The sequence below is a fragment of the Limanda limanda genome, chromosome 6 (assembly GCF_963576545.1).
Source record: "Limanda limanda chromosome 6, fLimLim1.1, whole genome shotgun sequence".
Classification (NCBI taxonomy): domain Eukaryota; kingdom Metazoa; phylum Chordata; class Actinopteri; order Pleuronectiformes; family Pleuronectidae; genus Limanda; species Limanda limanda.
This window is the reverse complement of record NC_083641.1, coordinates 28,446,341-28,473,197: the sequence shown is the minus strand read 5'-3', so window position 1 is coordinate 28,473,197 and position 26,857 is coordinate 28,446,341. Positions and strand designations below refer to the sequence as shown.

Below are 26,857 nucleotides of genomic sequence, written 5' to 3'. Positions count from 1 at the left end.
AAACTGAGAAAGATTTGAACTGTTCACTCTTGAGCTGTCTTCCTTTAAGTGCGTTTGTGTGAGTGAGTGAGTGTGTGTGTGTGTGTGCCTGTGTGTGTGTGTGTGTGTGTGTGTGTGCGTGTGTGAGCACATAACCCTTGTGTTTGCTCAGTGATCTCTTGCTAAACCTGTCTGATCGGTGTGGGCTGGCACTAACTTGCGCAGGTATGGGGAGAACTCCAGCTCAGTCCTGCGACAGAGAGAGAGAGAGAGAGAGAGAGAGAAACTCCAGCTCGTCTGTGACCTGCGCTCGGTTGGATTTCTCACCTGTGAACAGGTCAACAGGAGGAGGAGGAGGAGAGGAGAGCTGCAGGATGTGAGACGACCTGGAGGAGATTCTTCCACTGCGGTTTGACCGATGTCTGTGTGATTCTAATGAGGCGTTTCAGGCTCTGGGATGTTCAAGATGTTGCTGTGTTTCTCAGCATCGCATCATATATCTGTGACCTAGGTGAGAAAATCCAACACACCTTCTAGAATCTGACATATTCTGCTGTTGTTTGAGTTTCGGCAAATCTCTAATTTGTTCAGGACTAGATACACGAGGTGAAAATAAAAACACACATGTGACCATCCTCATGCTGGAGAGTCTGAATCCTCGAGAAACAGGAAGTGCTGAAGAATCTTCTGTAAAGCTGTAGATTCCCATGAATGACTGAGGCTCTGAGGAACTAAACAAACCAGAGGAGTGTTTCCCACACGCTCTCCTGTCTGAGTCAGAGCTGGTGGAATTCTTTACTTGTGTTTCATCAGAACAAACAAACCAGCAGCAGTTCCCTGGTGAAAACCTCCTTCACAAGACGTCAGTTAAACTGTTTCAAACTGTTGTACTGAGCTCGTTGGACGAGTTCCACTCCTCCGCTGAACAACCTGTCGTTTGTCAGAGAAGCGAATAGAACAGCACATTTCTGACTGTCAAGGAATTCGATTGAAATGAGTCACTAACAGCACAAACGAGTTGTGTCATGGTAAAAGATTTTCTTTTTATAGAGGCACTCTGTCACACACTGTAATGTTAGAGATATTGTCAGGTGCTGTAATAGAATGTGTTCATGCTGCATTCAGGTGTATTCATCTGTTCACAGAGAATCTAAACTCTACATCTCTTCTCCTTCCAGCCGGAGCCATCTCCATCCACTCTCCTCAGAGGAGCCTCACCAGGTCCGTGCAGGAGGATGTGTTCTTCTCAGTGGACGTTTCCTCCGACGGGCTCCACACCATACAATGGAACTTTATGTCAGGAGCGGTGAGCCGCACCATCGGGACTTGGCAGCCCGGTGTGTTCACCAACATCACGGTGGATTACAGCAGCAGAGTGCAGTCCTACGACAATGGCTCCATGGGCCTGTCCAACCTGCGGCTGCAGGACGGAGGATACTACGTGGTCACGGTGACAGAAACAGAAGGAAGCAGCAAGGACTCCGGGTTCGTCCTGAAAGTGAACGGTGAGTCTGGGCTTCTGTGAAGGGGATTCTGTATGGAAACCATTTCTTCACTTTTACCCATATCGAGGTTTCACCCATGTCTGGATTGCTACTCAACCAAGTTCCACTAAACTCAGTGGTAGCAGGTCGGATTTCTTAAACAAAGACAAACAAATAATTTAGGTTTTTCAGACCCAGTTGTGTTTTCATCCTTATCGGTTACTTAGTTTATTTGTATGCAGGATTACACAAAGAGAACTGAACAGATCAGAACGGACCCTGATGGACGGATGGGACATGGGTCAGGAAAGACATTTTTTGATCACTTCTATTAACACTTAGTCTGGGAGTCCCCGCCCCCCCCCCCACCCCCTGCTTCTCCTGCCCTGTGTTGACGTCCCTGGATTAAAGTTACAGCAAATCAGACCAGAACAAACACAGAAGCCAAACATTTCCTCAACACAAGTAAATGGTTGGGTTCAAGTAAATGTTCAATAAGACGTGATAAACGGGATGAGACTTATTCAAAGTCCATCAGCAACAACTTCTAATACCTGGTGCCCAGCCACTGTACAGAAACTCTCAGGGTTCATTCAGCCTCAAACGCAGGACCAGGGATTAAACACAGTCTGTTACACCCCCCCCCCCACTCTGCCGTGACCTTTAACCCCCAGCGGCTCCAGTGGGGAGCAGGCCTCCTCCTGTGAGTGACCTGTGACTCCGTGGAGCTGCTCCTGCTCAGGAGGCTCTGACTGAAACTTACCTGAGTAAATAAAGGTAGAACATGTTGACCAGTAGAGAGCAGAGCTCCGCCAAGACCCAACAGTGAAGCTCAATCCAATCAGGCTGCACCAAGTTACTCACACTCATACATATCACTTCCCTTGATCTGTCAGGTATCAAGATCTGTTCATCACTTCATGGGAAAATGGTGAAAAGGAAGCTCCAGGATCCCCCTCTCACCCAATGAATTCATCCCTGACCAATACCACGTTTCCAAGTTTCATGTAAATCTGCTCTGTGTGGAATGACATCTTTAACACTGATGTCCTGAATACGTCCTTTAGATCTGAAGAGACTTTATCAGGAATATATTTACTGTGATTGTGGAAGAATGTGTAAATTTTTCTCAACACTGGAACTGATTGATCGTCTTTATGCTGCTGTGTCGACTCATCTCCTCTCACAAGCTTTTTATTCACCTTTACTCAGTGGTGACTGTTGTCCTGTGTCTCTGTCCTCCAGAGGCGCTGTACGAGGACCTTCAGTATTTGTCCGTCTCTGCTCTGGCTCTGGCCGGCGTGGCCGCCCTGCTCATGCTCCTCATGTGGCTGCTGGACAAGGCGTACAGGAGGATCGTGGCGTGGAGACGCAGGAGACAGATGCCAGGTAACAAGCTGCCTCCAAACCAGATGCACTCTCATGAAAGATGGAGCTGTTTGTAAAATGTGGAGTGTTCATTCTGCTCAGTTTTTACATATTAAGCATTTCAAATAATGAATTGCATTTTCCAAGACTAATGTTCTAATATGAACAAAACTATGAGGTGTGCCTCCGCCAACCAGAGCAGCTTCAGGCTACATGTAGGAGGTCACTCTGATCAATTCATCTTTGAGTCCAAGTGACAATTGGTCAAGATCTGAGACAGAAACTTGACTAGAGATGTTGAAGAGGCCAAGAACACGTTCTGTCAGATCACTGTGACCTTTAACCTTTAACTCAAGAATCTTATCAGTCAGTCCGTGAGATGAACTGAACTTTTGTGCCGAGGTTTTAAGAATTCTCTCGAGATATTACCAAGATAACGTTTTCATGAGGCAAATAAGTTTTGTACCAGATTGAATGAAATTCCCGATGGGTCACATTTCCAAGAACATGTGGCCACAGTGACCTTTGACCTTCAGCCCCCGAAATCTACTCAGTTCATCTTCGAGTCAAACTGAACTGTTTATAATATTTGAGGAGATGGGATGGAAGCTTAACGTCTTTGGCTGCACTTAATACAACTTAATAGAAGTGTTCAACATAAATGTTAAATCTAAATAAATGCATTTGGTTATTTTACATGAAAATCTAAATGTTTAAAAATGAATGACTGAAAATGTGCAAAAGGCTTCACGCTTGAAGGATCAAATAAACTTGTCCAGTTTGAAGATGTAAATGTTGTAGCTACATTTCAAACTAGTGCATACAAAATATTCAGCATGATATTAAAATAACAACTTTCAACACAAGTGAATTATTGAATAAGTTGATAAATAAATGTATGTATGAGAGAGGTTTGTTTACCCAGTCGTTCATTGTTCACTCTTCACTCATGGTGTGTGGGTGTGAATGTGGGTTGGGCCCTGTGTTGTGTGTCAGTGTGGGAGTGTCCCAGTACAAAGGTCACTGAACTTCTGTTGTCGTCTTTTCTGCAGAAGCTAATGCGACGGAGCTGCAGCCGCTGTGAGGACTGAGCCGGGAACCAAACAGGAAAACTCACCAGAGCTGCAACTTCCAACTGTTGATTTTAAATGTAACTGCTGAATGTAAATATTTCCCTCATGAAACTAGAAAAAAATACAAACTGTATTTATTGTCTAAGGAAATGAATTGTGTGATTTTTCTTCCTTCATTCAAACGTGACTCAATCGTTGAAAGAATGACGACTCATCAGCGATGACAGAAAACTTCTCAGGTCTTCAGTGGTTGTTTGTAAAAAGTAAAGTGAAATAATTGTGTGTTGATATCGTGGCCTCAAACAAATAAATGTCAAGAAACTGACAAGAGTAAAAATATGTTTTATTATGAAACCGCAGCAGGACCGAGGACGTTAGCTGAGTCGGCCGTTCTTCATATGTGGCCTCTCATGTCTGATGTCCCAGCCTGTGTTCATAGAGTCAAATGAATCCAAACATCGGTGTTATAAGAAAAAAAAGAAATCATCTTGAGAAACTTTTATATTCTGTGTATTTTGATTTATTTTAGTTTGGTCAATGTCCCATCTGTTATACTGCAGCCAGACACTAGGGGGCCACCTTGTGGTTTGGGAGCCTTCACGTCAGCCATCTTTATTTACAGTCACTGGTGTTGACCCTCAGGAAACATGTTGTTTCTATGATGACGTGAGAAATCAACACAAACACAAACTGATGATGTTGCTGTTTATTCTGTATCAAAGAGTTTGAGTTTCCCTGTTGGTACACTCGCACAAGAACAAGTGGAGGTGGAGACAAATGTCACATGACCATCACATGTGCCTGATTCTGCTGGTTTCACGCGCTGTGGCTGATTCTCTGTGGGAGGCGTGGTCAGTTCCCTACGGGCAGGAGGTCAGCGCCGCCATGAGCAGCTCCATCTTGTACACAAAGTTGCGACCCTCCATCTTGCTCCAGTGGACCTCCTTGTTGGGCCCTCGCAGGTGGCTCCACTTGCCGTCCTGGACCACGTCGCTCTTCGGCAGCTCTTTGGTTTGGCTTCGGGGGAACTGGACCAGGACTTTGCAGCCGCTCTCCGGGCCGTTACGCACTGAGCAGACACACACAAACACACACATTCACATCAGGGACAAAACTCCACGTTAAAGGGACTCTTACCTTTGTTGCATTTTTACACTTTTTTTGGATAAGGTTAAATTGGTATTAATAAGGTAATGACACTCTAAAATGCAAGACAGACCCACCAGGAGTAAAAACAAACAATTATTTCACTCTCATAATATTTAGTGAAAACTTCAACCAATGAAATTCTTCGGACCGAAGGACCTTATTGGCCGACAGACCTGTCTGTTTGCTGCATGGACATGCAGGTTTTCCGTCTGCTTCTTGTGGCGCATTCGGGCCCGCGTCATCAAGGCATGTGAATGTAAATGTATATAACTTACCGAATCCATTGCTTTGGTAAACAAAAACTCACGTGCGTGCGCGGAGGCAGTAGTAGTAAGTCTGCTTGTAAATAAAGTTTCTTCAAAAAAACACCGCGGATGGGAACGAGGGGGTGGGGCATTGGAGGAAGGCGGGATGATTTGAATGTGCTGTAATTCTCAAATGCAACAAAGGTAAGAGTCCCTTTAACACAAGCAAACCTAATCCTGATTTTCTTCCTCTACTTCCTCTGTTTACAAAGGTATAACTGAAGCAGCTGCCCCCCCCCGTCTCACCTGAGATGGCGTACTCTCCGTTGGGGGAGGCCACGGTGACGGCCGAGGCGTTCCCGATGCTCTCCACCGGGCCCAGGCCCACGTGGTTACTGAAGCTCAGCACGTGCCAGCCCATCACTTTGGCCAGCTGCTGCACAGCGTGCACCTGATGCTGCGACATCTGTCAGGACAGGAACACACAGACTCCAGCTTCAACATCAGGACCAGATCATACAACTCAGAATCCACATCGTCCTCCAAAACTATCAGAGTGAAATAAGTTCTGTGTCCATCTGACAGATTTCACAGATTTTTCATAACTTCCCTCATCAGCATTAATGCAAGTTACTGTTTTTATAACTTTGTATTTAATACTTTCACATCTATTTTATGTGTTTTGTTTGTTTCGATGAAGTATGTTGACGTGTGTGTGTTTTATGAATTAGATGTTAGGGTTGTGTTACTGCAGATGGAAATAAGCTTGTAACATATGTTAAACTTGTTTGTTTGGAGCTCAATGCACCACAGACACACACACACTGCTGACAGACACACACACACACTGCTGACAGACACACACACTACTGACAGACACACACACACACTGCTGACAGACACACACACACTGCTGACAGACACACACACACACTGCTGACAGACACACACACTGCTGACAGACACACACACTACTGACAGACACACACACTGCTGACAGACACACACACTGCTGACAGACACACACACACTGCTGACAGACACACACACTAATGACAGACACACACACTGCTGACAGACACACACACTGCTGACAGACACACACACACTGCTGACAGACACACACACACTGCTGACAGACACACACACTACTGACAGACACACACACACTACTGACAGACACACACACACTGCTGACAGACACACACACTGCTGACAGACACACACACACTGCTGACAGACACACACACTGCTGACAGACACACACACTGCTGACAGACACACACACTGCCTACAGACACACACACTGCTGATAGACACACACACACTGCTGACAGACACACACACAATGCTGACAGACACACACACACTGCTGACAGACACACGCACTACTGACAGACACACACACTGCTGACAGACACACACACTGCTGACAGACACACACACTGCTGACAGACACACACACTGCTGACAGACACACACACACTGCTGACAGACACACACACTGCCTACAGACACACACACTGCTGATAGACACACACACACTACTGACAGACACACACACTGCTGACAGACACACACACTGCTGACAGACACACACTGCTCCAGCAGCCGTGGTACCTGGGACAGAAGGAAGTCCTGCAGCTCCTGCTCCTGGTGTGAGAGTGTGACGACACGTCCGTCTCGGTGCACAACTCGGATCTGCTCCACACCGATGTTCAGCTGCAGCTGGATGGACCTGAGCACACACAACACATCCAACCTCAGATGAGACCACGGAGAATTACATAAAGATTTAAATAAGACATAGTTTAACACCCACGTAAGATTATTCCTAATTTCAAAAAACACAAGACAGCCTCCATATCCGTGACTTTACATAACTTCAAACTCCCATTATTTGAATTTATTAATTATTTCCGAAACACATATTTGATATGACTAGATTCTCTGGTTCATCTCCTCTTACTTGCAGATCTGCTCGTAGCCCTGAGAGGTGATGAGCACCTTGACGCTGGACTCGTACACATCGTTGATATTGGACCAGTGAGCTTGGATCTGAGGGTCTTCGATGCGGCTGGCCAGGCTGTCGATGGTCCTCGCCGTCCTGGGGACCACAGACACAAACATGAACTCTGCTGAATTATTACATAGAAGTATACAGAGCACAGGGAATCATTCAGTGGAATATATTCTACACCAACATAGCAAAATACTAAAAATACAGCAGCCTCAAGTGTTGTGATACATGGACAATTATCAAATAATCAAAGTCTGCTTCAGGCAGATGAAAACAGCCATGGACGTGTTGCTCTTTGTTCAGTGGTGCGAGGAGTCGTTCCTCCAACTTAACATTTCAAAACCCAAGGATATGTCATCGATTTTTAGAAAACCACACATGAGACACTTTTATCAAAGTCAAACTGTGGAATGTGTAGAATCCTATAAAGACCTCGGGACTATTGTTGACTCCGAACTGAACTTTGAAGCAAACAGTGAAGCTTTGTGCAAAAAGGGTCACGAGAGTTTTTACTGTTTAAGGAAAAAGTCCTATTTTAATATTGACAAAACCCTGCTGACACTATTTCATCATGCTTTCATTGAGTCTGTCTGATCATTTTCTGTGGTGTCATGGTTTGGTGACCTGTCTTTAAAAAGGACAGAAACAGACCGAGTCAGAGAGTGAACTGGTCCAGTCGGCTGAGTGATGAGCCTCAGATGAGCCTGGAGACACGTTTGTCCAATTGATAATTATGCATTTTAGCACTTTTTGGGGTCTTGTCTTCTGTCAGTGTGTTTTGATGGATGCCTTCTCTACCTCGGGTACAAATAAAATAACCTAAATCACAGATGGTAAGAATGACACTACCTGCTACGTAGGAAGATGTGTTTGGCCTGTTTGATGATTTTCTCCAGCAGCCCCTCACTCTGCTGCAGGCTGGAGATTTCAGCTTTGTCGTACGCCATGGGTCCCGCCAGGCGCTGGCGCTTGTGGCCGAACGGAGCGCTCGCAGGATGCGGCATCACCACAGAGCTCAGCTGCTGCTTGTGGAACTGGAACAGAAACAAGGTTGGTCGATGCACAGAACAATGATAAAACTAAAAAACGGCAGCAGGATACGTCGTCTGTTTTTAACATGCTGAGACAAATTCACCATGTGGAACAAAGACTGAAGTTAAATTGTGTCCTATAAGTCAAGTTATACTATTAATTCAATCATTACATGGGGAAAACCATAAAAATCAATTTGAAATATGATTAAAATTAATCTTTTTTGCGATTGTAAATTCATCTTGTGAAAGAGTCACAAACTTTTAGTAAAGTTTTGAAAATAAATACCTTTTTTAAATGTTTAGCCCGAATGATACAGGACTTTTTAGAGCAACCTCTGTACGACAACGACGACACTGTTTCAAAACATATATTTCTGTGTTTGGATTTCATGTCATTCATCATGAAACCCATATGCTGGTAGAGCCTCAGACGAGCTGCAGGGACTTCAGGGCCTCACCTCTCTCATCATTTGATGCAGATTGTGTTCCAGCACGTAAAGGTGGTCGTCAGGTTTCGGTTTCTCTGGAGACGTGCGGGTGATCTTCTTATCTCCCGTGGAGTGGCACAGTGAGATGGACAGCTGCAGACCTGAGCAGGAGGAGCACAGGGACTTACTTTTACAAACAGAAAAGAACAAGCAAAGCTGACTCCAGAGTCCTGTGATGAATGATGATTGCAATTAAAATGCGAATATGTGGCTAAATATGTGAATCAGGAGCTTTGGAACTTTGCGTCAGTGGTCATGTTTAACCTACAGTGTAAGAGTATAAGAAGCTACAAACTGAAACACGATCTGTGTTCGACTGCAACAAAATCAGATCTTCTCATAAACACTCAACAACACAAAGACTCCATCGCTGCTGAAGCTTTTGAATCTTTGAGGTTGTGATGTTCTGACCTGGGAAAGGTTGTGAGATGATCTGATTCTTCACAACGATGTGAGGGATCTGGGATTTAATCTGGACAGCTTCCCTGGACAGCTGGGCGAAGATCTCCTTACACAGCAAAACATTCTGAGCTGCTTCGAGCTTCACATGCCACAGCTGGGTACCTGTAGTAGAGAAACCCAGAGAGAAGGTGAGAAAGAAGATTGAGATGTAGAACATGGAGGAGGAGGGAACAGGGAAACCTCAGAGACTTGATACATGGACAGGCACAGATTCAAGCCCCAGGATGTGAGATATCATGTTTTATGTAGTGAACTATACCAGCTTTGGTTTTGGGCGGTCTCCTGAACAGGCTGATGGTTCCAAGATCACCAATGTCTGGAGCTTGTTTCTGGATGGACACCTGAAGACATAAAGAGAACTATTAAAACAAGATCTTTCTGAAGTCGTCATTTACACCAGTACACCAGCATGAAAATTCTACACAAGAGAAAATAAAAGAGACACTATTTGTAACTAATATTCTCTGAAACATGTTGAAACTTCTGTTTCCCTCTCACCTTGATATAAGCAGATCCCTCCAAATCACTGGGGATCTGGACGTCAAGGGGGCAGTAGTCCTCTGGGAGTTTTTTGTCCAGATCAATGTCTGTGTTCTTGATCACCTCAAACGTTCCGTGGTGAGGAAAAAGGGAACCTGATGGGTATGTACACATTGTTTAAAACAGTTCATGAGCTACTTTATAGAAGACAGATTTGACTGAGCATCCTATGAGGCTTTGTCACCTGCGCTCCGGTAGCTGAGGTCTCCCAGGATCTTGTCTCCCACTTTGCGTAGTTTCCACTGTGAGCGGAGTCGCAGCAGCTCAGAGTTGAAGTCTCTCTGCCTCCGGTTCTCCTGGTTCTCTGCCACTGACTTTGTGAGTTTCTCTGCTCCCTTCACGAGGAGCTGTGCTGCTATGGCCAACGATTTCTTTTTACTGATCAGCTGGAACACCTGGGGGGTCTAAACAAGAGCCACATGCTGATATTAGAGTTAGAACTGTGTGTGTGTCTAACTGGTTACCATAGAAGGTGCACACATCACTTTTAGAGTCATGAACCAAAGCTCACACTTTGTATTGTAGTTTCTGTAGAATATGTTTTTCAGTGTAAATGTTGAGAGTGGTATCCTTTTGCAGTTTACCTTCCCAGCTGATGGATCCTGAGACACCGGGTCTAAGGCCATGTACTTCTTCTCCTTCACCACGCTGAGCACATCGTTGAGGACACACATCTCTGTCAGAGCACTGCGCAGGTTGTTCCGCACCGAGTCCCAGGGCCAGAGGGACGGCTGGAACTTCACTGTGCCTGTGTCCAGAAACCAAGGATAAGGTTTGATTCTAACAAAGAAAATATAGAACCCGTATACACTTACTTCACATCATATGTGATATGTGTTCATATACACCATATTGATATTATATATCATTTTATACAATAATATTGTCTTTTGCACACTCTGTCTACAAATTCCTAGACTCATAGTATATTATATTACCTATTGTATAGTCAAATACTTATATTCATATTCATACCTCTACTATATATCATATCATACTCTCTGTATATTCTTGTTTACATAAGTCTATATACACATATTTATACATGTGTACATGTTATAATTACTATTATTATATCACCATTACTATTATTATTATTATATATACTGTTGCTGCCAATATTACCATATACTGCTTTTATATTGGTATAATTACTATAATATTTAAATATATATTATGTTATATTATAAACTATATATACTGTACTATTCTTATATACTGTCTAACAATACCATTACTATCATATCATCAGTACTTTTACCATCATCTTGCCACTGCACCTTATCTACCTATTTATCTTGTGTTTCTGTTTTTTTATTCTTTCTACCTCAATATTTTTAATTTTATTCTATTGTATTGTATTTTATTGTATTCAAATATACCGGCTGCTATGACAACTTAATTTCCCTTCGGGGATGAATAAAGTACTCTATCTATCTATCTATATCTATCTATATCAATCTTTTCTCATATGGGTACATTTTGTTTTGATTCCATCCATTAGCAGGGCCATGGAAACTGGACTGGAACAGGAAGGTGTTGACAAACAATAGTCTCTATGCTTTCCTACTTTTATTTAAATTTAAATAATTCACTGATATTAAATTTTGCAATTTACCATATTTTCTGATTTCCCTCTATCAAAACATCTCTTTAAAATTTTCAGTAAGTCCAGGAATGTATTGACCACTAAGGAGCTTCACAGAGACACTTCTTATCTGTGGTTTAAACAGGAACTGAGCTGAGCCTCGACTGAATTGATGATTGATCATTTATTGATGGCCTCAGTCAGATTGACAGAATCTAGCTCTGCTTCTAACTCCTTCCTTCTTTCTCTTGACCACACGTTACCTTCTTCTTCCTCTGGCTCCTGCTTTCCCCAGTCAGGGTTCCTGTGTTCGCCTTCCACAACATCCTCCTCGGAGTCCGATCCCTGGCTGAAGTCAATTCTCTGTGCCAACTTTGCCAAGTTCTGGGACATGGACAGGGGGGGGACGTACGTCTCTGTTCCATCGAGAGCCACTTCCTGCACCTGCTTCTCACAGGTGGACTCGATGCTGACCCTCACTGCTGGACCCCCCGACATGATGACCAGACTGAGAGGAGAAGGACCAGCAGAAAGAAAACAGCTTCAGGCACAGGGGAAAACTAAGCAGCTCAGAAAGTAGATCCTGCAAACTGAGCCAGACTTTTACATTTTTAAATAACAAAGAAAGCTAAGCTCACATACAAACACATGTCGTTACTGTCTATGACTGGTTGTAAAAAGACTTCAGAGCTTTATTAATGATATTCAAGACTTTCGTGATACATTTACTGTCATTTATTAAGGAAATGAATGCCTGTAAGAGTTTTCTAAACAATATATAAATACCATGTTATTGTGATCGTTTAGGTCCTGGAGCTGCATCCGTTAACTCTCAAAGCTTCACATAAGTAAATACATATATATACATGAAAAATATATAAATAGATAGTTAAATAAACTGAGTTAGTTGTATTAGTGACGGCTGCACAAGCTGCTTTTCATTGTTTACAGCTGCGTCTAGCTAACACCAGCTAGCCACCGGCTGGTCTCACAGGATAAATAAAGAAATATGAATGAATATGATCATAACCACATGTTCAAGTATGTGAGTCTCACCTGTGATGTCCAGCAGAATCCAGATTCAACTGTTTACTCACTGCAGGTTTTATTTATTCTAACATAAATGATCCGGACACAGTTCACAGTGCTCGCTTCACCGGAACAAGAGTCCTCTGCTGCCCCCAGCGGGCCGGATGTCGTTTTTAGCTGCTTCCTGTTACTTATCTTTAAGATTCACCATCAGGTCACGACTGTTTTATTTTCATTTGATTTAATTTGTAGATATTTTTTATGTTATCACATTTAATTTGTTTTAGTGGGGAAACATTTCAGTGTGGGCATAGACATATATAAGGCTAGATGCCTCGGCCAATGGAGTCGAACGTCACCACATGGCGGCCATCTTGCTGAGGGCGGCTCGCTCACCCATAACATTGTGTTGTAGTGGTGCGTACTTTTTACAATAACCATAACTTGCTAAATTTTCAACCGTTTTTTTCAACTGTTTGGTTTGTTATAAACGTCAGAGATGTAGTTATGACACTGAATAAATTATTAAATTGTTTAGAAAAATTACATAATTATTCATAAGTAGACAGTGTCATGGCTACATCTCTGATCGGTTGAAAATTTAGCAAGTTATGGTTATTTAAAAAGTACGCACCACTACAACACAATGTTATGGGTGCGCGAGCCGCCCTCAGCAAGATGGCCGCCATGTGGTGACGCTCGACTCTGTTGGCCGGCAACGCGGCCGAGTCATCTAGTGTTTATATCTATGAGTGTGGGAACCTATTAGGTCCACGGGTAGGAACCATTGGTTAAGTTTTGTTTGGCCCGGAAATGGTACGGCGGGCGGTTTAAACTACCGGATGTGACGTGAGGAAGAAAACGGTTTTCGGCGTCGCTTCGGTTCAATATAAACAAAAGCTCGTTGTCTCGTTTCTCTCCGGGACTCGATGGTTGGTTTTAAAAACGTTTAAGCTCCGTCGGATGTTTCCTTCATGTGCGTGTGGACGTCGTGACGCCGGCGGAGCTAGCGGCTAGCCCCGCTGCTAGCTGCTGGGGGGGGGCTGAAGATGAAGAGGAAACTGGTGAAACTGAGACCGAGCCCCAACGAGGAGGCTCGGATCCTCAGAGAAGAACAGGAGAGGAGGCGGAAGCTGCGGATACAGCAGGTGAACAACATCCGTCTGTGAAGTGTGTGTTCTTCTCTGATCGATGTGTTCCTGATCTGTTTCCTCTGATCGATGTGTTCCTGATCTGTTTCCTCTGATCGATGTGTTCCTGATCTGTTTCCAAGTCATGAACAATGTGACGAGGGAACCACCAGAGATACGACTTCCGTCTCTGGACATCTTTATGAGCCCCCCCCCCCTTCTTTCAGGGTTCGTGCGGTCATGGAAAACCTGGAAAAGTCACGGAATTTTAAAATGTGTTTTTCAAGGCCTGGAAAATTCATGGAAATTTTTTATATTCATATTTTCATGTCGTTCGTTTACGCTTTAAATGTTTTAAATAATCCATTATTACTATATACTGCTATTATATTGGTATAATTACTATCATATATAAATATATATTATGTTATATCATATACTATATATATTTTATATACTGTCTAACAATAACATTACCATCATATCATCAGTACTATTACCATCATCTTGCCACTGCACCTTATCTACCTATTTATCTTGTGTTTCTGTTTTTTATTCTTTCTACCTCAATATTTTTTATTTTATTCTATTGTATTGTTTTCAAATATACCGGCTGCTATGACGACTTAATTTCCCTTCGGGGATGAATAAAGTAATCTATCTATCTATCTATCTATCTATCTATCTATCTATCTATCTATCTATCTATCTATCTATCTATCTATCTATCTATCTATCTATCTATCTATATGCTTTTAAAGAAATACGCTAAAAATATAAGCAGGCATACTTGGGTTTGTGTCATTTAAGGTTTACTGAATGCCTTGAAATTCTCATTGTTAGTTTGAATACTACATTTTGTCACTTTTTCGCGTATACACCGAGATTTCACAAAATGTTCAGTCATGGAAATTTGGTTTAAACTTATTGAAAAGTCATGGAAATCCATTGGTCAAAATGTGTATGAACCCTGCTCTGTACCTCTCTGAGCTCCTGATCCCGTGTGTCCCTCCAGGTGCGGGAGCAGCAGCGGCACATCGCCCAGCAGATCCGCCAGGCGGTGGAGCGGCAGCGGCAGCGGGAGCTGGAGCTGCTGGGCGAGCGGCTGCGGGTGGACTGGGAGCGGCAGCACCAGGAGAAGCTCCACGCGCTGCAGAGGCTCTACCAGGAGAGTCTCCAGCAGCTGGGACAGGGACACAGGAGCGCCAAGGAGAATGTAAGATGGTCAATCACATTGTATCTGTTGAGGCGATATTCACGAATCACAATTTGTCTCATAGATCTTAAAAAGGTGTGACGTCCTCTGTCCCTCAACAAGAGGAAGGACAAACGACCTTAAACACCCTTTTAACAGGAAAATAACGTAGAAACCTCAAAGAGCCACATGTGAGGGATTCGTCTCCCAGCACGGACACAAGATGCTGCGTGTAACTTAACACATTCACTAAATTGGTTAACATTGGTTAGAAGAAACAGTTTTTTGACGCAATGGAAATGGAATCAGTCTAAAACCAGAATCACAGCTTCATCTTGTCCTGACTAGGGTTGCAAAATTCCGGGAATATTCAAAGTTGGAAACTTTCCATGGGAATTAACGGGAATATACGGGAATCAACTGGAAATTTTGTGGATAATTTATACTAACTGTATTTAACTTGTCATATACAGACATAAATATAAACATTTTGTTTTGTCATAGGCTGATTTGAGCCCTGAGGAAACTTTGGGCACTTGACGATATGCTTCTGCATCATTGTGTCATTCTTAACATAGGTCTTTGCACAGTATTTGCAAATGTACACAGCCTTTCCTTCTACATTGGATGGGGTGAAATGTCTCCACACAGGAGAGAGTGCACGTGGCATTGTTCTGTAGAATAAGATGAGAAAAAAGTTTGTAAAAAAACACTAATGCAATGCCAGATATATAAATAGTTAGCCAAACAATTGGAATCGTCTGTAAACATATTTTACAATTGATGGATAAACGTGCAGTGTGTGCCTCATTCCATACATCTTTAAAATAGAGTCTTGAATGATGTTTTTATTGCTCAGCGTTTAATTTGCGTATTTTTTTTTTTTTTTCAAAATTCCCAAAATTCCCGAGCTTAACTTCCCATGGAAAGTTTCCGGAAATTTACCGGAAACTTTCCGCCCCTTTGCAACCATAGTCCTGACTGAAGAAAATCAACCTGAGTTGAGTCCGATTCTCTGCAGTCAGGTTTCGATTCAGGGTGAATAAAGAAAAAGTAAAGCTAAACTTCTGAAATCAAAATGTGCACAATAAACTTACCAGGCGATGAATATGATGTTTCTAGAATTGTTATTTGTTTGTGACCATTTCGATTCATTTCATCAAGGAACCCGACTTGGCGGCCATTGCTCAGAAGGAGGAAGAAAATCACGCCAGAGCAGATCAGCGTTATCGAGAAGCCCTGAAGGAGCTGAAATCACAGAGACTGAAAGAACATGAGCGACAAAGCCAGTGAGCAGCAGCACCAATATTCACCTCTAAGAAGTTTACATGTTGAAAGTCCTCAGAAAGAACAAGTGTGTTTCTCTTGTTTCTCTGTAGACTCATCAGCTCCAGGAAGAAGGCTCTGCAGACAGAAAAGGAGAGATCAGCAAAGGTGGTCCGCCTCCCGCCGCCTCCCCCCAACCCCGTTCAGGTGATTCACCCATACAGATTATTAAGGACACATTTCTCAATGTAGGCCTGAGAAGAGGGTTTAGTAGCTCGCATGTAAGAGAATAAATCAACACAAGTAACACAGTCTTCTCTTGTTCAAACAGAATATTGATTATAAGAAACCACACGTGGTGAAGAAGTCTGATGTGAGCGCCTTCGCTGCCACACGTTACAACATGCCAGAGAGCACGGTGGACCGAGAGGACGGCACACAGCAGGTACGGCCTCTGATCATCATATGAAATGAACCCAAATGGTCTGTTAACCCCCCCCCCCCCGATCAGAGTCTGATCCATAGATGTGTCCACAGGTGAATGCTCACGAGGAAGCTGAGCTGGAGGCGAGGAGACAGCAGGAGCTGCAGAGGGAGGAAACCAGGAGGAGAGAGGAGCAGCTGGAGAAGGCTCGTCTCAGAGGGAGGCAGGCCCTGAGGAGGGAACAGCTCGTACAGGTAACGGCTGTTACTGACAACAGACAACAGAACTCATGTTGTCAAAAGTCCTGCTGCAGTTCTTAATAAGAAATTAATGAAGCAAAACTCTTTGTGCCTGAAGTGTGTTTTGATTCTCTCTTCAGGATCGTGAGCGCCTGCTGGTGGAGCTGGAGCACATGCAGCAGAGCGACCTGCTGAGGAGGAGACAGCAGGTGTACCAGATGCCTCCTCAGATCTTCCAGCCTCTCTACAAGAGACAGGAGACCAGGGACGACTTCCAGAGGGAGATGGAGTTTGCCTTTGAGGACATGGTCACAGGAGAGAGGAGTAAGTACTGATCGGTGCTGCAGTGCTTTGTTATGTTGTGTTGAACAAGTATGTTTAAAATCAAATAGTTTTGAAGTGAAATTCAGTCTCAAAGCAGCTATATAGTTCTAATGTAGCCTCTTTAAATTTCTTTGTCCGATCCCAGGGGTCAAAGGTGACCTGGTGGTCCAGCTGGCTCCGGAGCCCCTGCCAGCTCTGTCCACGGCCAGCCAGGACCAAGAGCTGGACGTCACTCTGGATGAGATCACCTCCCCGGGAACAGAACACTCTCCACATGAAGCTGAGCAAGAGGCTGAGAGCAAAGAGCAGGAAACATCCGCTCCAGGTGAAGAGAAGCGACAGAGGAACACTGAGTTCAGGAAGTGCTCAGGGTTGTTGGAAGGCTTGAAAAATGTCAGTTACCCTTTGGCATGTACACAAAGGTCAATACTTTGATCTTGAAACTCATCTCCACGGATTCATAACTGCATTCATCGTGTTTCTGGATTTGCAGTGGAACCCTCCAAACCTGCTCCTCGCCGGGCGTTGAAGAAGCTCCTGGATCGTATCAGAGGTCAGAGGTCGACTGAGCACAGCAGTCGTGTCTCTCCAGCTGATTCACCGACTGTGATGACTGATCAGATTCCAGAGCGCGACACCAGCATCGAGTCCGGCTCGCTGACCAGCGGAGAGAAGGAGCAGCCAGCTCCCACTGACCCCCCCCCAGAGAAGACATCCACCATCGTCAGCTGTAAGAACACTTTACCTTTTACTTTGGCTTTCATCTTGTGCCCCATCGACACTTTCAGTTCTATATTATTCATAATAATAACTGGTAAATCCAAATGAAATCCATTTATTCTTGAACATTTTACTTTCTTGTTGTGTAGATGTCGTAAACTTGTGTTTCTTGTATTTAATTTGATCAGCACTGGAGACGTCACCTGCAGCAGAACCTCGACGTCCCGATGAACTCACAAACAGAATCCAAGACTTTGGAGAAGAACGAAAGAAAAGGGTGAATATACAAACAGGTTCCTTTTCTACACGACAGAGACATAATTATTTTTATACATGGTGAATGCAGGCAGATCATGATTCACAGATAATCAGGTCTAAATGATTTTATACCTCTTATAAACATCGCAAGAACATTCTGTACAGACATGGAAACATGGAGGCTGCTGGTCTATGTAGTCCTTGTTTTGACACAGACGTCACAATTAATTACAGCTGTTTGAATTTTAGTTGTCAGCAAACCCACTCTTTCAATTGGAGCTGCCTTGTGATTGGTCAGAAGATATTGAGCCAGGTGATCTTCATCCCTTCATCAGTGCAGCCTCCACATAAAGCAGAGTTTGCTGATCACGACTTCACTCGTCTGCAGCCCTTTGTTTTATTCTGTGTTCTGTAGCCAAAGCACTGGGATTTTTTTGTGGCAAAACTTTTAAAAGCAAAGTGAAGTTGAGAATAATGGCGACCGGTGGACGTTTCATTGAATCCGGCAGAAGAAGACGTGTGCTTCACTCTGAGCTGGTTGTGATTCCCTGTGGAGACGGTTGATCCTCTGGAGGCCGACAGAAACCTGGACACATTTCATTATGTTGGCTCTGAAGTGTCCACATCAATTGTCTTTAAGGAAACTGATTCCTCAAATGTTTTTTTGAGCCCTGCTGCAAATAAGATTATTGGTTGGAGTCCGGCTCTATGATCGACCTGGAGGTAATTTCCCAGTCACTGTTTTACATGCTTTATTATTTGTGCAGGAGGAGGAGCTTGAGCGGGAGAAGCAGCAGCAGGTGGTTTTGCTGCAGGAGCTTGAAAAGCAGCAGGTCAAACTGGAGCAGATGCTGCTGGAGGCTCAGCAGGAGAGGGAGGATCTGAAAGCTGCTGCGGCGAAGCAGGAAGTGGATTTCAACCAATCAGACGTACCTGACCAGGATCAGGAAGTGGCCTCGGTTCTCACTGGTCCAGCAACTGAGGTCAGTTCAGTTTTAAAGCGGTTCATGGTCCTTATCATTCTTCATATGGTGATTCACATTTGTTGGTATCATCAGTCAAACCTGTTTTTTACAGGTTTTGCAGTCATTTTCAAATAATCCGATCAGTGTTTTCAGCTCCGTTCAATTACTTCAGTGACGATTGATTGTTGCCACACCTCTGCTTTCTGCAGCTGGAGCCCCCTGCAGGTGAAGATGACCACCACCGGAGAATTAGAGAATATCAACAACGGCTGCTGGAACAAAACAAGTGAGTTTTTAAGTCTATTGATGAAATATGATTTGTGATTCAACTCTTTTCTATTTAGTTGTTTTTGAAAGTAAATCCCTGAAGGTCTAAGTTGTCATACTGTGTCGCTATTAAATCCCCTTGGTGCAGATTTGGGGAAATAAAGGTAAAACACTTAACTTTTAATCCTTTTCCATCTGGTTTTATTTTTAGAACTCACCAGAGGTCCGTGGAAGTGGCTCGCCAGCGTCTGGAGGAATACCAGCGGGCTCTGCGAGTTCGTTACAGCATGACCTCTCCGTTGTTTCAGTCCGCTGTCGTACCTCCAGGTCCCTCACCGCTGCATCTTCCAACCCGTCGACCTCTACCTACAACTCCTGCAGTCCCTTCATTCATCCATAATAAACCACTGACCTCAATAGAAGTTCCCACTAGAGAGTCTGATGTTCGGGCTTCACCTCCACGTCTTCCAGGGAGCGCTGGTTCCCGGCTGCTGCCCGGAGAAGTGGAATCCCGCGCAAATCATTCAAGGAACCAAAGAGCAAGCGTGAGCTCCTGGCTCACCGACAACATAATGGAGAGAGTCACCGAGCACCTCCCACAGAGGGTGAGACCCTCCTCGCTCACCACAGAGCCTCCGCCTCACAAACTGTTCACATCACGTCCCTCAACCAACGTCCCACTCCAGCGATCCTCCGATCCCAACCAGGCCACCAGCCCGAGCCTCTGGGACGATGCACCTCTGGTTCCAGGCCGTGCAGAGGTTCAGCCCGGGGTCGTGAGAAGGGACGACAAGGAGAGGCAGAGGCGAGAGCTGCAGGAGTTCCAGAGGCGTGTGCAGGAGCAGAGGGAGGCGATAGAGCTGCAGCAAGAAGAGGAGAGGCAGAGGGGAAAGCTGCAGGAGGTGCAGAGACAGGAAGTAGAGCTGCAGGAGTTCCAGAGACGGGAAGTAGAGCTGCAGGAGGTGCAGAGACGCATGCAGCAGCAGAGGGAGGCGATAGAGCTGCAGCAAGAAGAGGAGAGGCGGAGGGGAAAGCTGCTGGAGGTGCAGAGACGAGAAGTAGAGCTGCAGGAGTTCCAGAGACGTGTTCAGCAGCAGCAGGAGGCGGTAGAGCTGCAGCAAGAAGAGGAGAGGCAGAGGGGAGAGCTGCAGGAGGTGCAGAGACGCATGCAGCAGCAGAGGGAGGCGGTAGAGCTGCAGCAGGAGGAGGAGAGGCGGCGGCGGGAGGAGGAGATGGAGCGGATGAGGCAGCAGAAGGAGACGTTGAAGGCTTTGATTCGAACTGATGCACAAGTAAGTGAAGAAAAGTTCTGCTGTGAGTTTGTTGTTGTTCGAATCTAACTCGATTAGAAACCTAAGTGTGAATTAAAGGAAAGAGATCTGAATTGTTTGAGCCTCTTTTCTCTCAAACGCTCTTTGAAAAACATCTTTCCTGTTCTGCTCTATTCCCCCCCCCCCCCCCCCCCCCAGCCAGTTCCAGACGCTCCCAGTGACGAGCTGGTTTCAGAGCGCACGGGTCAGACTCGCCTCAGGTTGCTTGCGTTCCTGCTGAGAGCGATCGAGGAGTCGAACGGAGGAACGTTATCACACCTCCAAGCCCCTGACAGCAGAGAGGCCTCCCCTCCCCTACCACCGGGTGGCAGTGGTGAGTCCGTTTCGTCCACTTGACTCTATCCACCTTCTTGTTTCAATCTGATCTCTTGAGACAGATTTACTTTCACGTTCGTGCTACTTATTAAGAGATTGTATAGATTTTTATATATATATTTAATTCTGCATCAGTAATCGTGTTTAAATGAATTATAAATGCTGCAGTTTCATTCAAACCGTTTAAATTTCATTTATTTAAGATCCCATCGCTCAGCGCAGTGTTGCTGCTCCAGCGTCCGTCCTCCTGCCGGAGCTCCTCCCCCCAGAGCTCCTCCCTCCTCCGGCCCGAGCAGCGAAGCCGCCAGTGACCCGCATCCGACTGGGAATCATGGAGGCGGCGGAACAACACGAGCTCAGTGCGATTCAAGAGGTGGAGACGTCCTTCATGAACGACAGAGTCACAGGTCGGCTCAGCCCCGGAGACAATTACTACAACACTGTTTTCATCACGTGCCCGAACTAGGAAAGCAGTGCAGAGTATGAGCTGATTTGATACGTATTGTTTCCTCCAGGCCCAGAGAAGAACCTGAAGGGACCATCAGCTGTGAACTGGGATCCGCAGGAGGAATCCGATTTGTCCGTCTCATCTGACAGGACTCAGGACACGCCCTCTGCGTCCAGCAGCGGGAAACGGACGGACGACAGCTCGAGCAGCTTGGGGACAAACTCTGAGACGTCCCAGCATTCCGTCTGGAGAGAGAGACTTCTGACGGGAGCAGTGACCTCTTCAGAATCTTCAGTGTCTGGTACGAAGAAGGGAAGGAATACAGACGAGGAACATTGCAGCAATTTGTGAAATTAAAATATTTCCACTGTGCTGAAACCCTGTTTCTTCAGATTCCGTCCTGAGGATGATCTCGCCTCCTTCGTCGGACTCTGGGAGAGGAGCCGACGTCTCGGGTCCGGCAGCCACGAGCTACAGATCCTTCCCAGAGGTAAGAGCAGCTGAGAGCAGCTCTCTGTCTTTCCTTTGGAACGAGTCACTAATGTGAGAGTCACAGGTGAAGGAACAGTTCTGTCCACATGTAGAGGATCCTCATCAATCTGCTCAAATAGAAGCAACCTTCTGACGTGCAGTTGGTGGATGTATGATTTTGATTATAACATTTTAACAAACATGGTTCTAGGGTGAGTTATCTGAGTTTCACTGCATGTCGCCTGTGACTCTTTTCTAAAAGCTCTGAGGTTCACAAGTGGATCGATGGTGAAATTCTGCCAAATCTGAAGCTTTGGCAGAATCTGCCTCAGACTCTGATGCTGGAGAAGCTTTTCTCCATTGTGTATGTGTGTGTGTGTGGGAGATTGGTTTGGTAGAGTGAATGTGTAAAGAGTGGTGTCTTTGTGTGTGTGTGTGTGTGTGTGTGTGTTCTTTTTCTGAGCAATGATGTGAAATTACTGAACCAGAAAAGTATTTGATCAAAATACATTTTGTGATGGTTTCTACACTTGAGCTGAGCTCTACTTCTGAAAGTATAAAATGTTAAACTGTGTGTTGGGGGGGGGGGGGGTTGTTTGTTTGAAGTATAGTGTATGAGTCAGAGTGTGATGTCTTTGTGTGTGTGTTGGGGAGTTAGTTGTTTGGAGAAATGTGTATAAGTGTGTTTGTTTGTTTTCTGAGCGATGATGTGAAATTACTGAACCATAAAAGTATTGAATCAATACATTTCATGATGGTTTCTACACTTGAACTGAGCTCAGCCAGAACCTGACGAGTTGGAACGTATGAAATGACCTGTGTGTGTCTGTGTGTGTGTGTCTGTGTGTGTGTGTCAGTCTCCCCTCAGGCCTCCTGACCCTCACTGCCTCTCCTCCACCACCATCTCCAGCGGCAGCTACATCACCACCGATCCTGAGCAGAACGTAAACACTGGTGAGACGACAGCATCTTCCCCAGAGTTCATGTCTGAAAACAACGAGCTGCTGGAGCTGAACCAGTGTCGAGAGTTTTTAAGTCTTTGTTTGAGCCTGACTCCTCCTCCTCTTCTCTCCTCTGTAGACACGCCCCCAGCTGTCTCGCTCTGTGAGGACCAAGGAGCCGATGTTCTCGACGTCTCCTCTCCTCTCGGTCAACTCTCCTACATCAGGGACACGTCAGCTGCACGTCGTCATGGTGACGCTGTTCAAACTCTGTTTAGCGACGGCAGCATTCAGCGGATTATAGAGCGATACACGAGGGAGCTGGACTTCTCCCTCAGCTCCGCTGGGAGAGCGACAGGTAGATCCAGAGCCCAACATGCTAATGGTTTCTCTCCTGACCAGCACAGGTGCTCCCACTTAGTTCAGTGGGAATCATCCCACAGTTTGTTCATCCTGCTAAATAACAAAATACAAATACACATGAGGAGCCGAAGCTGAGAGGAGCGGCTCCGTCTGATGATCCAGCTTTTCTACATGTCATGATTTTGTTTGTTGGAGAAGAATTGAAACTCATGAATCCTTGTCTCCCTCCTCAGACAGTGAAGACTCGTGTGTGGACGAGCCCGGTTCTGTGGCCGGAGCCTCGGAGACGAGACTGGAGGGCGAAGGCTCTGCAGGTCGTCAGGCTCCGCCCCCTCAAAGTGACCTGGTCAGTGACTCACAAACCACTTTACCCTGTTCACAAGAACCGAGTCTGAACTCTAACCAGTCAGTGGATCCGTTGCTACAGGATCCAGACTTTCGTGTCCATCCAATCCCGGATCACTTCTCAGGTGACACCTCCTCCCAGGCGGAGGACTCGTTCCGGCCTCTGATTGGCCAGCTGGCGGAGCAGTCCTCCTGCCTCGCTGCTGACCCGAGGGACTCGGCCATGGAGCGACTGGTCGGGCAGCCGTCGGCTCACTCGTCCATGATCGGTCAGCTTCCAGTGGGCGTGGGTCAGGGGGGGTGGGATTCCACTCTGAGCCGGATGATTGGTCGACTCTCCCACCTGTCCGGTGCTACTGGTCGGAGCGGCTGGCAGGACGCGAGTCAGCTGATGGGTCCGATGGAGGCGGAGCCGTCGACCACGTGGTTGGATGAAGTTCAGGAGGAAACACAGATGAGGCCGCTGGTCGGGGAGCCGGACACCGATCACAGTGGAGTCTCAGGTAACTGAGGGGGGGGGGGCTGAGACTGAGACTCCAACCTTCTGCTGATTCATTCATCTGATTAACAATTGATGAATAGATGGAAAATAAGTCTGTTGGTTTCTCCGCTGCTGTTTGTAGGTGAGCAGACCCACATGGATCCCAGTGTCTCAGCTGAGACCAGTTCACCATCACACCCAGAGACCAGTTCACCCTCAGACCCAGAGACCAGTTCACCCTCACTCCCAGAGACCAGTTCACCATCACACCCAGAGACCAGTTCACCCTCACTCCCAGTGTCTCCTCCTGACCCGTCGTCCCACTGTGCCACTGTCCCGGCTGCGAGTCCACATCCAGAGGACCAGATCCCACCGAGCCAGACCAGTCCACTGGACCTGGACCCCGACGGTGAGAAAACAGTGAATTCAAGTGACCACAGACCTTCTGGTGATTTAAACACAGGAGGGAAACTCTCATTGTGCATTATATACATATCTGTTTCCTATGGAAGCTGCAGTTGTTTCTCTAACTTGGTAAGAATCTTAACTGTATGATCACTTCTTATAGTTTTCCCAGGCTCAGACTCTTTCCACCCGCTGCTGGCTGAGGTCACCCACAACGACACAGCCGACCCCTCCATGACCTTTCACCTGCTGTCACACAGAGGGCCGTCCTCACTGGAGCTGACCAGTGAGGAGCCGAGTGTTTCCTCCGCTCCTGGAGGCTCCGACACTCGCGGTGATTCCTCTGTCGAGTCCGACCCGTCGCCTGAACGCCTTCGCTCGGAGAATCCTGCCGAACACCAACTCCTCCAGGACCAAACCCAGGAATCTGCCCTCGTGCTGGAAGACACCATGAGTGCAGACGTGGAGCTGACGGATCTGAGTCTGTCAAATGTAATCATGTGTGATGAAGCACCTGCTGCAGGCACATCACAGCCAGCAGGAGGCGCTGCAGAAACGTTTTGTGATTCAGTTCAATTCAGAGACGTTTGTGAAGAAATGACCTCTGCTCCGGGCTCCGACCTGAGGAAGGATATTCCGCTCTTCCATAGGATTATGGTATGAACGCATTGTCAATCATTTTATTTTTGTAACGTGTGTCAAGTCATCGTCTGAGTTGTGTCTTTTCCACTTGGCCCTCAGGACGCGGCCGGTCAGAAGGGGATCCTGGAGCAGTCGGAGATAACACTGATGAGTCTGACAGACGAAGACACAACCATCACTGAGGAAGAGGGAGATGGTGAAGAGAACAATCCAGATGAGGAAGGACAGAAAAGCAAAGAGACAGAGGTACCTGAACATCCATCAGTGCTGTGACTCCGCCCCTCTGTAGTGGTGGGTTTCTGATCTGAACATTGCACATGTCTCCTGTAGGGGGCAGCATCCACGTTACCTGAGGACGGAGCTCAAACTCATCCAGGTAACGTTCAGCAGAGATGAGATCAGTGGGGAAGCTGCTGATTGGAGCAGGAATAAGTTTCCTTTTTTTAACACTGACAGAGAAAATAACTGGAACTTGATGAAAAAAACTGTAAAGAGGACTGATAGTTATGAGTGTGTGTAGTTTGAATGTGGTGCCATAAGGGGAAACGTCCATTCTATTCAAATAAAGTAAATGTGGATGTATTCAGGAACAAAATGGAGCAAGACTTGATCAAATTAAATGTGATTTATTTCTCAGTCAGATCTTTTGTGAGCTTCAGTAAACGTCTCCCTCTGTCCCTCCCTCCCTCCCTCCATGAAGAGACGCTCCTGGACGCTCACTGGGGTCCGAGCCGACGCCTGCAGGACGTGAACGAGCAGAAGCGCAGGGCTCTGATCCAGAGATCCTCTCGCCGGGTGGAAGGCATCAAGGCCAGAGTGGCTCTGAACAGGAATCGAGCTGAAGCTGAAGCCAGGGAAGAGGAAACCGAACTTCGACTTCCAACTGACGAGTCAAAGGCCGGAGAGAGTGAAACGTCTGGTTTCATCCAGCAGAGCAAGTGTCCGCCTCCACCTCCAGGTTTGTGAACTTCATATCATTTCACACAATCAGTTTTCTGTCTTTACTTATTTTTCTTTCCTCCTCTCTATTTTTACTTAAGTTTCTTTCTCTCAACCTTACTACGTAAACTGCCTTGTTTTCAAATGAGTTTCTTTCTCTTTTCTTGTCTTTCCATTTCTCTGTCGCTCTTTGTCTTTCATCAGTTCATTTTATTCCGACCTCTGTTTTCTGCCAGCGAGCGCCTCCGTGCTGAAAGAGGTGAAGATCTACGGCCCAGAGCAAAGGAAGCGGGACGTTTGTGAGATGTACCAGAGAACTCAGAGGTGAGAGGAGGATCCTGAACCGTTACTCACGGAGCTGAGAGGATTCAAACCTTGAAGGAAAACAGTTCTGGCAGAGAAAACTTTGAACTTTAAGTCATATTTTAGAGATGAAACCTTTTAGAAGTGGCTACATACATAACAGCTCACACCCAGCAGTCTCCTTATTAAACCACATTAATCTCATAATGTTCTTCCCGACCTGCACACATCAATCTATTGCCTTGACATAATCTCGCTAATTAACAAACGCAGATGAAAACAACTCTCATCACAAATGATGTGTTTCCTCAGACTGTTCCATCAGCTGGAGGAGGTGAAGCAGCAGAAAACCATCCGGAGCCGACAGGAAGCGTCCGCACAAAATCGACTGAAGGCCAAAGAATTCCACAAGGTAAAAAAAAAACCTGTTGACGTTAAAACTATGATTCACTTGTTGAAATGAGTTTGATAGAATTGTTTTTTTTCTTCCATCTCTTCACAGAAAACTTTAGAGAAGCTTCGAGCCAAGCAGACGCATCCGTGACTCCATGGATGTTCTACTTTTGTAAAGTTTTTTTATCAATAAAGTATTTAAGTTATTACATCTGACTTTGTGCTCAAACTGA

At 45.6% G+C, this 26,857-nt stretch overlaps 4 protein-coding genes across 4 annotated transcripts; 3 read left to right on the top strand and 1 right to left on the bottom strand.

Annotated features, from left to right (window-relative positions):
* Window positions 1-291: 291 nt before the first annotated feature.
* Window positions 292-4,212, top strand: LOC133003744 (V-set and transmembrane domain-containing protein 5). The gene is made up of 4 exons (XM_061073546.1): window positions 292-490; window positions 1,158-1,484; window positions 2,709-2,852; window positions 3,884-4,212. Exons 1-4 carry the CDS (start codon window positions 415-417, stop codon window positions 3,913-3,915), a joined length of 579 nt encoding a protein of 192 aa, XP_060929529.1. The 5' UTR covers window positions 292-414; the 3' UTR covers window positions 3,916-4,212.
* A 383-nt stretch (window positions 4,213-4,595) lies between these two features.
* Window positions 4,596-12,587, bottom strand: med17 (mediator complex subunit 17). The gene is made up of 13 exons (XM_061073545.1): window positions 12,487-12,587; window positions 11,694-11,938; window positions 10,427-10,590; window positions 10,027-10,246; window positions 9,801-9,937; window positions 9,562-9,643; window positions 9,252-9,404; window positions 8,811-8,941; window positions 8,168-8,352; window positions 7,268-7,405; window positions 6,919-7,036; window positions 5,605-5,764; window positions 4,596-4,973 (listed from the first exon to the last, which is right to left on the bottom strand). Exons 2-13 carry the CDS (start codon window positions 11,926-11,928, stop codon window positions 4,765-4,767), a joined length of 1,932 nt encoding a protein of 643 aa, XP_060929528.1. The 5' UTR covers window positions 11,929-11,938; window positions 12,487-12,587; the 3' UTR covers window positions 4,596-4,764.
* A 921-nt stretch (window positions 12,588-13,508) lies between these two features.
* On the top strand, window positions 13,509-20,357 carry LOC133003030 (centrosomal protein of 295 kDa-like). Its single transcript, XM_061072617.1, has 14 exons — window positions 13,509-13,607; window positions 14,605-14,805; window positions 15,949-16,073; window positions 16,164-16,257; window positions 16,382-16,495; window positions 16,588-16,728; window positions 16,854-17,037; window positions 17,183-17,449; window positions 17,531-17,767; window positions 17,946-18,034; window positions 18,783-18,998; window positions 19,190-19,266; window positions 19,459-20,127; window positions 20,339-20,357. The coding sequence occupies exons 1-14, from the start codon at window positions 13,509-13,511 to the stop codon at window positions 20,355-20,357; spliced, it is 2,532 nt and encodes an 843-aa protein (XP_060928600.1).
* A 122-nt stretch (window positions 20,358-20,479) lies between these two features.
* On the top strand, window positions 20,480-26,782 carry LOC133003029 (mucin-2-like). The gene is made up of 17 exons (XM_061072615.1): window positions 20,480-20,539; window positions 20,717-20,891; window positions 21,097-21,300; window positions 21,409-21,642; window positions 21,734-21,831; window positions 22,670-22,766; window positions 22,893-23,111; window positions 23,350-23,462; window positions 23,544-23,964; window positions 24,085-24,351; window positions 24,511-25,004; window positions 25,089-25,235; window positions 25,320-25,365; window positions 25,690-25,947; window positions 26,165-26,252; window positions 26,544-26,643; window positions 26,734-26,782. Exons 1-17 carry the CDS (start codon window positions 20,480-20,482, stop codon window positions 26,773-26,775), a joined length of 3,063 nt encoding a protein of 1,020 aa, XP_060928598.1. The 3' UTR covers window positions 26,776-26,782.
* Window positions 26,783-26,857: the final 75 nt, after the last annotated feature.

Coding starts and splice junctions, on each gene's coding strand:
- LOC133003744 (XM_061073546.1), top strand. CDS start 415: ATGAGGCGTTTCAGGCTCTGGGATGTTCAAGATGTTGCTGTGTTTCTC. Junction 1,485..2,708: donor GTTCGTCCTGAAAGTGAACG/GTGAGTCTGGGC, acceptor TCTGTCCTCCAG/AGGCGCTGTACGAGGACCTT. Junction 2,853..3,883: donor ACGCAGGAGACAGATGCCAG/GTAACAAGCTGC, acceptor TCTTTTCTGCAG/AAGCTAATGCGACGGAGCTG.
- med17 (XM_061073545.1), bottom strand. CDS start 11,928: ATGTCGGGGGGTCCAGCAGTGAGGGTCAGCATCGAGTCCACCTGTGAG. Junction 9,405..9,561: donor ACCGCCCAAAACCAAAGCTG/GTATAGTTCACT, acceptor TCTCTACTACAG/GTACCCAGCTGTGGCATGTG. Junction 8,942..9,251: donor CATCTCACAACCTTTCCCAG/GTCAGAACATCA, acceptor CCTCCTGCTCAG/GTCTGCAGCTGTCCATCTCA.
- LOC133003030 (XM_061072617.1), top strand. CDS start 13,509: ATGAAGAGGAAACTGGTGAAACTGAGACCGAGCCCCAACGAGGAGGCT. Junction 13,608..14,604: donor GGAAGCTGCGGATACAGCAG/GTGAACAACATC, acceptor GTGTCCCTCCAG/GTGCGGGAGCAGCAGCGGCA. Junction 16,074..16,163: donor GAACATGAGCGACAAAGCCA/GTGAGCAGCAGC, acceptor GTTTCTCTGTAG/ACTCATCAGCTCCAGGAAGA.
- LOC133003029 (XM_061072615.1), top strand. CDS start 20,480: ATGGAGCGGATGAGGCAGCAGAAGGAGACGTTGAAGGCTTTGATTCGA. Junction 24,352..24,510: donor ACTGGACCTGGACCCCGACG/GTGAGAAAACAG, acceptor CACTTCTTATAG/TTTTCCCAGGCTCAGACTCT. Junction 25,236..25,319: donor AGAAAAGCAAAGAGACAGAG/GTACCTGAACAT, acceptor TGTCTCCTGTAG/GGGGCAGCATCCACGTTACC.